This window comes from Ammospiza nelsoni, chromosome 1 (genome assembly GCF_027579445.1).
Source record: "Ammospiza nelsoni isolate bAmmNel1 chromosome 1, bAmmNel1.pri, whole genome shotgun sequence".
In the NCBI taxonomy this organism is placed as follows: domain Eukaryota; kingdom Metazoa; phylum Chordata; class Aves; order Passeriformes; family Passerellidae; genus Ammospiza; species Ammospiza nelsoni.
Window position 1 is genome coordinate 64,627,180 of NC_080633.1, and position 13,336 is coordinate 64,640,515.

Consider the following 13,336-nt stretch of genomic DNA (forward strand, 5'->3'; position numbering starts at 1 on the left):
ACCCATCTAGTCCTTACTTAAAATAAACCCTAAAGACTAAGAGGCAAAGGCTTTTATCTCTGTGACTACATGCCCAGCCTTATTTTCTTTGCAGTCCCACAAGGAAAACATTTTCAACCTATGTTGGATCTGTCACCTATATACAAGAGCAGTCTTTCTGAAACCAGCATCAAGCTGATCTTTAAATGAAAAAAAAAAAAAAGGAAGGGAGGAAAAAAGGATTTGGATTAATGTTTGTGTGTATGGATTTGCTGAAACCAAAACCAATGTTTGAGCAAAATGCCACTGCTCAAACATGAAAACACATTTCATACTAAGTATGCTGATATCAGCGAGGAGATATTTTCTACAACATCTCAACCAAAAACTGGCTTAAGTGATGATTCCAATTCTACACTTTGAAAGGGCAATAACTGTCCTTTCCACCTTTACATGAGAGTAACTTTTTTCTTCAAAATTCTCAGTAGCAGCTACAAGACATTACATAATACAATAAATTTATCAAATGAAGCTACAGATTTTCTACTTCAAGTGAGGGATGACTGATAATGTGAATACCTAAGCTAAAGAACTTTATAAAATTGCTAATGAAAACGTGTCCTGTAATACATAGCAAAAGCTGAAGAATCTGTACATGAGTCATACCAATTTTAAGCAGGTCACTAAAAAGGTTCATTTCCATTATCTGAAATTTCTTTCACCGAAAGCAGCCAGGGTCCCCTACTTACTTTCAAAATGGAAGCATTAATACATTTATTAGAAGCATAACATATCAGAAGAACCAACTATTTTGTTGAAATGATGAAGGTTAGCCAAATTACATCTTGAGCGCATAACTCAGCATTTTGTGATTCTATTTTCATTTTTTTTACAGAATATTTTACTCATACTCAAAATTTACAGTCAGAGAAATAGTCATCTCTTGAAAAGCTGAATACAGTTTATATTTATATGAAGCAATTATTTAAGAGTTTTAAAAACTAAAAACAATGAGCAGAATATTGCAGTAAAGTTCTGTTAAATCACCTTCAGAAGGTTAGATGTTGAATTTGGTACAAATTACATCTATCTCTTCAAATAGACTCCATAAAAATTATTAGAAGAAAAAATAAAACCCAAAACACAGTTGTTAGGAGAAACTAATAAGAAACTTTAGATAAATTACTTAAAATCCAACACAAAAGGTAAAGCTTGGTTTGGTTCGGTTCAAGGTTTGGTTCAAATTCTAGAACCTTAGCAGTACATGTCAAAATTCATTACCTTCCCTGAGCTGGCTGCTGAATGCTTCCTTCAATCCTACTTTTGCAGTATCAAAAAAATATCTAGAGACTTACCTATCCAATAAATTCTACAATTGGAGTGAGATTAGTTCTAGTTCATAAAACTGTATTAGGAATCAGAAAGCAGCCCAAATTCATCAGGATTTTACAGCATTTGCAGCATTATGAACCATAAAGGCAATTTCATTAGCTTTCTAGTACTTTGTTTATCTTTGGGCTACCAGTGGACTGCATGGTAATATTAAACCCAGTATTTTAATAAATCATTATTTGAACTTTTATTTCCTTAGAAATATTTTTTTTCAAACAGCCAATATTAAATGGTTAGCACAGATGATAAAGCCTTATTAAACAAGATCGTATAAGAAATCTGTAATAAAAAGTAGAATATATTCCCTGCTTCAGGAATAAATAGCAAAGTTATTACCAGCCCACCTAGGAACAAAAGCTGATTTCTGCATGACCACTGACCATGGCAGAATGAGAAATTAGCCCTTGAAGACAGAAAAGAACCCTCCTTTTCTTCACATTGTGTCAGCACAAAAATCCAGCCCACCTCACAAAAAAACAGAGGAATTTCTGTTTTTGCAATCACATGAGGAATTTCTGCATTACTTCCCAGCAGCTGTAAGAAAGGGAAGTGCAGGCACAGTCCCTGGGGAACTTAGCTACCTAAAATCTATGTGCAGACAGAAGTTTTTTGAAGCTTTAATTTGATGTATGCTGTATGGATTTTCATGGAAGCATCAAGGGACGTACTGTGGACAGACAGGGCTGCTGCTTGCCAAACGCTGCCTGCCCATTTCAAGGCTCAGCAACAGCAGAGACTTTCAGAGACTAAGAGTTCTCAACATTTTTTCCTAATTTAATTTTCAACAGCTTTGTACGAGAGGTTCCAGAAATAGTCCACCAAAGCATTTATCTTTTTAATAAAATGAATGGATTAACCTTTGGTAAAGTTTTAAAAATTGCAACCCACCTAACAAACGTGAGGTGTTTGCTAATAGGCAGCATTAATATTCACCTATAGAAAAGCTCAGTATCACTTCAGATATCAAAAAATCTTAACAATTTAATAAGACTTCAAGAATAGCATTTTTCACCCGTTCAAACATTTGTCAATTTTTTTTTCATATACCAACACATACAAAATTTCAACTGCTGGGAGAGCAACCACTGCTACTTGTCGATTAAAAAAAACAACAGTTTGTTTAAGAACTACAGTTTTACCACAGAAAGCAAAATTAAATTTTGTAATCACAACATTCACAACAGTTGAACTTCAGTCTAATCCTTTGTACTGATCTGAATGTTTGTTATGTCCATAAGAACTTACCTAGGCTTGCTGTGAGGCATTCCAGATCTGCTAAGAACCCTGGTATTTGTTGAAGCTGATCCTGCAGTTCCACCAGACTGCTCCTTTTCTTCTCCCAGTGTGCAGAAAGCATCACAACTTCACTGTCAACCAGCTGCAACAAACAGGTGTTTAACTGCAAACTTCTGTACCTGTTCATAAGCGTCTTGACTAATTTTTTATAATTAATACATTTGGAAGCATAAGGTCAGCACAACAACCCTACAGCACTGCCACTTGTGTACTCCTCAAGTAAATAAATAAGATGCTCAAAAAAATCCCCTGTAGTATGGAATATTTATTTCAAAATGCACTGAACAAAAATATGACAAAAAGTTTTTTCTCAATATACTAATCAATGCAGGAAGTATTTAACGGATGTTATTAACTGTAAGCAAGATGTACCTGAAATTTTGGCAGCAGTGTTGCATTGATGCACAATAACAACATCGTAGTGCTGCCATTTTGTGCATATTTATATCAATAGTTTAATGTTGCCAGTCATACTAATTTCATCTTAACAATAAAAATTAAAATCCTGCACATGCAAAGTAGTCTAGAAAATAAAGTAAAAGGAATGATATTTTAAAAAAAGTTGCCTTTATAACATTACTGCTCTTCTGCTTTTGTGACAAACTGCAGGAGTGCCAAGTGTTTATGAACACATTTCTACATTACTTAAATTCTTGTTGTTTCATTCTTCTTAACTTTTATTATATAATAAGCTAAGAAAATGATACACTGCTTCAAAGTCTCACTTATATTTTCTATGAAACACATCAGAATCAAGAGATCCTAGGTAACACACGTTTCCATTATATATAATTCAGATGATTCAATTATTGTTTCCCTGCTCCTAATTCCATTACCCATTCTTCCTCTTGCACACAACTACAGCCTGTGGCTGTACCTGCATTCTGAATTCCTCAATTTCTATAATCTTTATAGGCAGAACTGAAAAAGTCTGAGCAATGGGCAAAGGAGCTCTCAAATGTACAGTTCTACCCACTTTATATAAATTCTTTTAAAAGAACAACTATCTTTTGCAAATTCCTCCAGCTACTTATCCCTGTTTAGAAAACATCTTGTTTCACCAGACACATTTTGAAAACTTATTCCAAAGCCCAGTGAGAAATGGAACACTTTAAAAGACCAAACAGTCTTACTTAAAAAAGCCACGTCTATTTCTGAGATTGGGATATGGTATTTATATCAGTTAAACAGTGAAGCAAACAAAAAAAAAAACAAAACAAGCCACCATGAGATGGGGACAAACACCACAAACATTTCAGCCCTGAGATAAATGAATGCAGGTGAAATGATAATCATCTAAAAGGAAAATTTTGTGCATGGAACTGGTAGTTAACATCTACCATTTAACATGGTAAGACTGTAAGCTGCAATTGAAGCCTGAAATTTTCACTTTACTCAACATTTATAAATAAGACAGCACAAGTAAGCAGAAATTGGATACTGGACAAGTGGACCTTTAGGTCTTCTACAGCACAGTCAATCTTCTGTGCTTACACAGTTTTTATTCTCCCCTTATAAAAAAAGTAAAAAACAAAATTCAACAACCAATGCATACACTGAGTTGTGTGTAAAGTAAACATCTGATTTTAAAGGAAAATGTAAGTCTCTCTGGAAGTTTTTCATTCTCATTTTCCATAACAGCCGTAACATGTGAGATTAGGTTATATTAGTTTAATGTATATGAAACCTCACATTGTTTCCAAAATTGCAATTTTTAAAGCAAACTATAGCAAATATTATAAAATTGTGACAACATCATTTATGAGATTTTCTAGGAAAAAAAAAGCATTATGAGCAGTAAAACATGCCAAACTGGCAAGGAGAACTCTATCTCCCATGCCTGAAGGTTTCCACTAGAATGCAGGGAAAAGCAGGGTCACACCATTAGGCAAGAGAAAGAAGAACATAAGAGACTTTCTTTCTTTCTTACTGTAAATACACAGTGAGTGATTTATCCATTATAAAAAGATACAGAGAAGTCTCTAAGTGAAGAGAAGAGCCAGGAGGGATGCACTCAGCCAAAGTGAAGGTTTCAGACAGCTCAGTCCTGCTCTGCATTGTGGCCACCCAGATTACACTGTCTGCCCCTAAACATGGCTTGAAACTGAAAGTCTGGTGCTGATAAATGCACTGGTAACACTTACTGAAAATTTCCTTCCCCTTCATTCCACAGATAAACCACACAACTTGTCACTTTGCTTCCAGGGCAGGAATAGTGAATGAAATGAGGAGAAAACACAAACACTTCCCAAATATCTTCTGTTGGTCAAGGCAATCTTGCTGTCTCCTGTGCACTAGGAGTGGGCAGCAGTGTAAATGCCACAGCCCTGCCCTGATACAAACCACTAAGGTGCCTCAACCCCAAATACATTCTGCACTTTCCCAGCCACTCCCCACTGCATTTAAAGATCTAGAGCAGTAACATATAACATCATCTTTGCAGCTGTTTACATTGCATCGAGTTTTTTTGTTATTTCACGTTTGCATTACGTTGTTGTTTACATTACTGTGAGAATGAAGAAAGCTGTGTGGATGTTCACCTGGGGGCCAAGGTTAACCTTGTAGGTGAGTAGTAAAAGTTTTAGTTTAAAATTATTTACACATTTTAAAATATTTCATGCATGACATTGTTATTTTTTCTTACCTCTCCAGCTTTTGCACAATCTTTGGCTCCTTTATGAAGGGCAGCCCAAGCATCTTCGTATCTGAAGAAGAGACAAATTACTTTTTCGTACTGTGCTCTCCTTACAAAGGAATTCATGGATGTCACTGTGCTTATATTTGCAGGTACTACCAGAAATTACAGCTTAAAAAGCTGTGTAATTCTTTCCAGTACTTATTGTTCTGCCAAGACAAACATACAGTGAGAAATAATGTGTTTTAAAGAAAAAGCAATTCATGTTTTTTAACCTGCTAACTGACATTAAAAGCTAAACGGACCAAACAATACTTACAAGACAACTCACCACCTTAAACATCACTTGGAACTCAACTTTTAATTAAGAATATTTTTAAAAATAACAAGATTGTAATCATACATGTACCACATCCAATTAAAAAAAAAAAGGAAATTGTATCAAGTATGTCTAAGTTATGAAATCACAGACTAGGACTCAGTGCTGGCCTCCTTCACCTCTCCGCATTAGTCATCTTTTAAATGCAACTTTTCCACCAGAACTTCAGTTTCATTAACATGACAACACTTCAGGATTGGGCAAGCTTTAAACACATTTATCATTTGGTAACCACTCCCACACTACTAACTGCAAAACAACAAAAAAACTAGTGGCAACACTTTGATTTTCCTCTCTAATTTCTTTCTTAAGAAATTAGATTTTTTAAATCTAATGTAGGAAGCAAACACTAATAAAGAAAATGAAGGTCATACCTGCTTAGTAATTCCAGTCCAGCAGAAAACTCTGGCAAACACTGAACAGTTCTATAAAACAAATTGCAAATGTACAACATTGTTAAAGAAAAGAAGGCTGTTATAAAATATGCGTGCACACACATCTGACAGATATGCTGAGCACAGAAATGTTTCCTCCTGCTCCTACTTTCACAAACACTTTGCCAATTTTGGTTTAAAATGCATTACACAGTGTATCTTACAAGAATATTCCAAAGCTAGGATTGCTTTATTGCTTTTTTCCCTTGTTGTTTTATGATAGCCTATTCTTACTTCTTTTCAACCATGTCCATTAAAAACAAGTTCTGTTGAATAATTTTGAAGTACAGTTAACAAATATATAGGATGAACATAATTTTAACCTAAAAAAGGGCACAGAAACATTCTGAAAAAAAAGACTACTACACAAGTTCATGTCCTTCAAGACAGATATTCCACTTAATATATCCTACACCAAAAATAAATACTAAGCTAAGGAACCTTTGCCAGTTTAATGCTCTAATGATTTTCTATTTGATGCATACACTTCCATTAATAACAGCTTCAAGTATAAAGACATCTTACTATAAGTTATAGAAAATTAACAATACAGTGCTTCTAAGGATGTGAAGATCTTAATGTCATCCAAAATCTGTCTCTTGGAAGATCACCCCAATAGACTGTTTTGCATTATCATTCAAACAATTTGAATGAGGAAAAAAACAAAAAAAAAACCCCAAAACAAACTACCATAAATTAAAGCTTCTTGTCCTTAAGCAAGGGAAAAGTGACAGAATCAGTGAGGTGGAAAGGGACCTCAGGAAGTTCCTACTGCACTCCCCTGTTGAAACCAGCTATGAGATCAAAGCAGCTTTCTCAGGAAGTTTTTCTCAGCTTTTCCTGTCTGATCTTCTCTTGTTCCATCGCATTTCTATCACCTCTTGAGTTCCCACCACACACCAGTTTCCTCATTAACCAGTTCACATGCAATGGCAGGCTGCTGCTAGGTCTCCCAGAAGTCACCTAGGCTGAAGAGCTGCCCATCTCTGCTCTTCCTCATACACAGAGCTCCTGCCCCAGCCATTCTGGTGGCCCTCCACTAAACTGCTCCAGAATATTAACACCTTTCTCAAACTGGGGACCAAACTGGACAGGGTAGTTAGTGCTCTGAGGCGTGCTGAATGCAGGGGACAATCACATTCCTCAATCCCACTGTCGGGGTGCTGTTTGCAACCCCATTAACTGTGGGACTTCCCTGCTGCAAGGCATGTCCCCTGGCTCTCATTCAGCCTGCTGTCTGCCAAGAACTCCAAGGCCTTTTTAGCAAAGTTACTTCCCAGATAGTCTGTCAGCCCCAGCCTGCATTGTTGCAGGGGATACTTTCTTCCCAGAGAAACATGGAATTTGTACCTCTTGATTTTCATGAGATACCTCTGGGCACATATGGTCCTATGGGCTTTTATGGATTGAACATCTTCAATCACTACTGGTCAGGCTCCTCGACCCCTTTCACATTTCAGATGTTTTATTTTTAGCACTTGTCTTCTTTTTAAACTAATTTGTGTCTACTTAGTATGTAGACACAAACAGTATTTGTGTCTTACAGATACTATTTGTAAGAACATGCTTTACACTAAAGCATATCTGATTTTAAGAAGTAACTCTCACAGATGTCATTTACAGCCAACAAGTAGTCTTTCGCTGCAGCTTACACGGGTTGAAAAAATGAGAACTAAAATGTAGAGGACTAAAAAAAAAAAAAACTCAAATCAATTAAAGAAAGAAAACCAAATCAGCACAATTATCAAAGCTTCTTGAAACAGAAAACTGAAGTATTTCATTACACACATATCTTCCACAATAAAAAGGCTCCTATATCTGTTTTTACCCAAAAAAAACTCCCCTGAGTTACAATTTTAGGACAAGAGATTCACAGAGATTGTAAACAATTATATTTCAGTGTACTGCAACCTGAATCTTCTATGAGGTACTACAAAAACACTGCATATTCATTTAATTTAAATAGTAATTTATAAACTGATTGACAGCCATTAGAAATTATTTAGGCCTATCAATGAAGGCTGTATTAAGCAAAGCATTTGCTTTCGTTAAGCTTCTCTGTTGTCAAAATAGTATTTTGTAAAATTATATGCAAATGTTCTTGCAATTGACTCATATATATGAGCCACTTCAAATTTTTTCTTAACAAGAATATCTTCTATTAATGCTATATATTAAGACATTCAAAAGTACCTTTGCCTACTTTTCTTTGCATCTCTTGATTTGTCGCTCAAAGTCTTCAACCTACAAATCAAAACACAAATCCATCAGACATTTACAACATCAAAACCAGAGAATGAATTGCTTGAGCACATAATGTCTTAATTCCAGTCTATTACACTTAATTTTGTTTCAGCTTGTTTCACAAATAAATCAAATTTCCCTTAGTTTTGTGGAGATCCTCATATGAATTTATTTCCACTGACACTGCTGCTAAATCTTGAAATTTTTTGTAGAAGCGCATCAGACAATTCAGTATGACAAGTTTAATGGGAATTGTGTATATAAGTCATCTACTTGTTGATACAATTTCCTTAGCAGGCAGGAACTAAAGACATGCCTAGCAATAACCAATCCAGCCCTGAGGAATACCATTTACAGGAAGGTTCTCATGGCAAGGAAAAGCATGACAGTCACACACACACGTATAGCCCACCTGCCATAAGCCTGCCAACACAAAACCAGCAGAAGCACAACTTTTCTTCTGCCAGCTTTCACAACCTCCAGCAGCATCACCACAGTGCACTGCTACTCAGCAGATCTGAGGCTTCTTTCACACACAGTGCATTTCAAACTGACTATTTTGCTCCTCAAAAGCAAAAAAACCCCCCCAAACCAAGCAAACAACCCTCCCTCCCCAACTCTTTCCACTCTTCAGCAGTCAAGATATATACATATATAAAAAGATACATATTTTATATACATGCATATATATATTTAATATATATATGCATATATTTTATATATATATGCACATATATACACACACACACACACACACACACACACACACACACACTAGTCAAGCTGACACAGTACAGTGAGAACCAAGCCTGCTGGCTATTCCCTGATCACCCAGGCAATGGCTATGCTCAATTTCTAGGCCCTTTGTGGTCACAAAAAACTTTTATTGCTCAGGACAGTAAGAAATAAATGACAGAGACACAAGCAAGATGGAAATGAACTATGAGAGCCAAAGATATCCTCCACATATGACAGAGAGATCTGTAATCCTGAGTGACCCGGGGACTGAGAAAGAACCTAATATACTGACAGATATTCAGGCTGCTTTGAGGAGTAGTCAAATCACTCCCCCAGTCTTGATCACTGTTTTCCAGGAACTCAAAGAAACATCAAAGCTCTACAGCACACCAGGTGATTTACAATTTAAGAAAAGACATGCTAAGGCAGGTCTCCACTCCCTCTCAGAGAGCTGCTTACAACAGCCAAGCCAGGTAGCAACAACCACAGCACTGAGGAAGAGCCCACTGCTGAAGGAAGCTGTGCAATTTGCCCTTCTCCACTGCATCCATTCTAGTTGTTTTTCCTCTGCCTGCAAAAACTTGCTAATAGGTGAATGGGTCAAAATTCAGACACCTTGCTTACAGGACACTCAGAATTAGACAGCAGACACAACTGAGCAAGGAAGGAGGCCACAGAAATGGCTGATAACTCTAAACTGCTCTCTTTAAACCACACAACCCAGATTTAAACTTTTTCAGCAATACATCATGTTCCCATACTCCTCGGGAAGTGGTATTATTGTCTTAGAAGCCCTGGAAAACCTTTCCCCTTGCAATTTCATGAAATTCACTTATTCTACTTTGCAAGCACTTATGTGTAGTTAACAAGTTGGCCACAAAAAATACTCTCTTTGGGTTTTGAGAATTATACAATTTTAAGCTGAAGTCTCAACATCACAAAATGACTTCTTTTACCACTTGGTGGGGTGCAGAACAGAGTAATCCAGAACACCAAGAAATTAGGTTGCACGGTCTAGGAAGGAAAAGGGGGCAAACCAGGTCAACTTGTGTTCTGGATATATGGGAACACTAAAGGAAAAAAAAAAAGATACCTTCCACAGCCTCTGCCACTGTGGTTCTGAGAAACAGGTTCCCAATGGCCAAAAAAAAAAAAAAAAAAAAAAAAAAAAGAGATTACACCACACATGAAAATACCACTTAAAGACCGGACACTGGAAAAAGGGCACATAAATGGAGTTGCCAAAATACAAGGATGGACATTATGAAATCAGGGACTGTTCTCAGAACAAAACATTGCAACACCAGGAAGGAGGCAAAATACATGGAAGTATACAGACTCCACTGCAGCAAATATGAAAAACACAAATACAGAACCACAGAATTAAATGACCATCAGATCTGGCGTGTTATGACCTTTCTGTTGTTCTCTTTCACCACGTGAAAAACACCCTTTTCAAAAGAGCCTTACACTGTACTGAGATATCAACCCCTCTGAGAAGCAAAAGAGAAAATCAGACAGAAATAAGGCAATGTTTTTGTCTGTATTTTTAAGGCAGTTTAATATTCAGTTGCTGTTTGCTAAGAGGAGAGAGATAACATGTAAGCAATTTATCTGTTTGACTGGCAGTGTCCTCTGTCAGTTTCTCTTGACCATCATACAACGGTATACAAGCAAGTAATGACAAACTTATATTTTCAGTTATTTCAGATATTTTCAGTTTCTAGGGTACAAAGACATTCTTCACTATATATAAATATTTACCATAGGATTAATATAAGGTAGCCTTAACGCTGCCAAAGAGAACACAGTTTTTAAAAGCAATTGATTACAACACAATACTCCCCTGTGGCTCATCATGAGCCACCAGCTCTGCAGCACAGGCATGACCTTGTCCTGCGGCCACTCGCTGGCTTCCAGCGACACTCACTTGGGCCACCTGCTTGTACTAAAAACAGCATCGACACGGGGCCTAGCCGAATAAACCTCGGGAGACAACGCAGGAAGAATATCTTTCTACTTTTTAGTGCAAGCGTGGGGCTGTTCCATCCGCTTATCCTGCGCTCCTTTTCCCCAAGTGACAGTAACTCATCTTCCAAGGCAGAGCGAGTTTCTCCGCACACCAAGCGGCGCCCAGAAATGCTCTTTAAGGGATTAGGCTGATCCATGAAACCTTGAAGGTCGGTAACTTCATTAAAAATTCAAGGGCGTTAATTGACCTCATTCACATCTTCTTTCACAACTGCGGTCTGTCTGACTGTCCGTCCCTTTCTCTCTCTCTCTCTCCTTCCCCTGACCGCAGCTGCTCCCCGGGCACCGCGGCTCCCCAGCGGTGCCCGCGGCCCCGCAGGCTCTCCAGCCCGCCATCAGCCCAGCCCAGGCGGGAGCACGGCGGGACTCGGCACCCTGGAGCCGCCTTTCCAGCCCGTCCCCGCACCCAGGGGGGCACCCCGGGTGACAGACCGGCCCCGGCAGCGCCTCCCGGCTGCGCAATCTCCTCCTCTTCCTCCCTCCCTGCGCCAGTCCACGCCTCCCCGGCCCCCGGTCACCTGCTTTCCCCCCCTGCCCGGCCGGGCTGCGGGACGCGGGCCCCTCTCCCGGTGTCCCCGCCAGCCCCGCGGTGCCGCAGGCCGTACCCACCCGGCGCTCAGGTCCTGCTGGACGCTCAGCAGCCGCTCGCGCAGCGTCTCCAGCATCTTCCCGGCCCTTCCCGGCTGCGAAGGCCAGCGCCGGAGGGCGGGGCGCGGGCGGGGCTCGGCCGAGCTCCGGCCCCGGTACCGCCTCCCCTCAGCCCGCCCCGTCCCTTCCGCCCCGCCCGTCTCCCGGCGCGTCCTGGCGGGGCTGGGAGCGGGGGCTTTGCCTGGGAGAGCCGAGCCTCTCGTTCTGCGTGTCCCGTGGTGCGAGCGCAGGGCTGCGCTTAAAGCCCGGGCGGCATCAAGGACAGGTCTTGAGCAGCGTGCCAATCCCTGAAGTTGCAGCTCTTTATAGGTTATTTTAAAGGAAAGCATATTTACAGAGTATATTTACAGGAAAGCACCTTGGCAGGTTGGGACCCTCACCAGAATGATTTTGACTTCAGCGATGGTAGCGCAGTAGTGACCTCCTTAGCGATACGAAGTTGATCAAGGGACTGGAGCATCTCTTTTACGAGGAAAGGCTCAGGGGGCTGCGCCTGTTCAGCCTTGAGAAGAGGCAGCTAAGGGGAGACCATATACGTGTCCCATATAAATGTCTGTAAGCGCCGAAGGGAGGGTGCCAAGAGGATGTAAGCAGGCTCTTGGTAGTGCTCAGCAATAGGACAAGAGTCAACAGGTGGAAACTGATGCCCAGGAAGTTCCACCAGAATACGAGGAAGACCTTGACGGTGTGGGTGACCAAGCACTGGAACAGGTTGCCCAGAGAGGTTGCAGTTTCCCTGCTTGGAGATATTCAGGATCCATCTGGATGCAATCCTGTGCCCTGTGCTCTGGGATGACCCTGCTTGAGCAGGGAGGTTGCACCAGGTGACCCACTGTGGTCTATTCCAAGCTGGCCTGTCCTGTGAACTCAGGGAATCAGGTTCTGTCATAAAATCTTAAAAGTATGGAAAGCAAAACCACTGGGTGTCCCTAGGGTGTCCCTAGGGTTGCCAGGTTCTTGGAGTAAGGGATAGATGATAACCTTTCCAAGGCCTTGCAAAGCTGATCATTGAATTGTTTGTCTATGTGTCCCTCCACTATTTTCTTTGGAGACAGCTTTATAGATGCTAGTGATTCTTACAAGCAATGAACTAAAAGAAAAAAGGTTGTTCTTACAAATAGTAAATAATCCAGTGAAAAGTTTAAATTAAATTTCTAGGTACTGTCTGCTCAAATAATAACTGTTAGGCGTCATTCAGCAAATCTCCAGACAGTTTAAGTGGAATCAAGACCTTTTCAGAACAGTTGGCCAAGCTTTCTGGATGGCTATAATTACAATTATAGTAACAGGAAGACAGTCTCACACCCTGTGTGTTTTCAGTTAATGTTTGAATGACATGGATGTAGGGTTTAGGTGGATCCACGAAATCTTAGACTTCCCTTTAATTGAGAGTTCAACTTTTAGAAAAAACTGAGATTTCAAATTCAAACCATTTTCTTTTCTAACTAATTCAATTTTGGTTGAAAATTCTAAAAATATGAGGAGAAGAGCCCTGAAATAATTTCTTACAAGGAGAATGTATGCAAAGGGCCACTGCTGGATGTGTCATTTGATACTGCA

The 13,336-nt window shown here is 39.5% G+C and overlaps 1 protein-coding gene and 1 long non-coding RNA gene across 6 annotated transcripts in view; one reads left to right on the plus strand and one right to left on the minus strand.

The window, feature by feature from the left end:
- The window catches only part of DTNBP1 (dystrobrevin binding protein 1), a 62,182-nt gene extending 50,339 nt beyond the window's left edge, over window positions 1–11,843 (minus strand). Inside the window, exons 1-5 of one of the 2 annotated variants that reach the window (XM_059471894.1) lie at window positions 11,738–11,843; window positions 8,309–8,359; window positions 6,056–6,106; window positions 5,312–5,372; window positions 2,617–2,749 (exon numbers count right to left, since the gene is read on the minus strand). In XM_059471894.1, coding sequence (XP_059327877.1) covers window positions 2,617–2,749; window positions 5,312–5,372; window positions 6,056–6,106; window positions 8,309–8,359; window positions 11,738–11,793 — 352 coding nt within the window. In that variant the 5' untranslated portion in view covers window positions 11,794–11,843. Of the gene's footprint in view, window positions 1–2,616; window positions 2,750–5,311; window positions 5,373–6,055; window positions 6,107–8,308; window positions 8,360–11,733 lie in introns of both variants that reach the window. The other variant, XM_059471903.1, reaches the window with a different exon arrangement.
- Window positions 1–13,336, plus strand: part of LOC132073135 (uncharacterized) — a 1,090,256-nt gene that overhangs the window by 739,029 nt on the left and 337,891 nt on the right. The window lies entirely within an intron of this gene.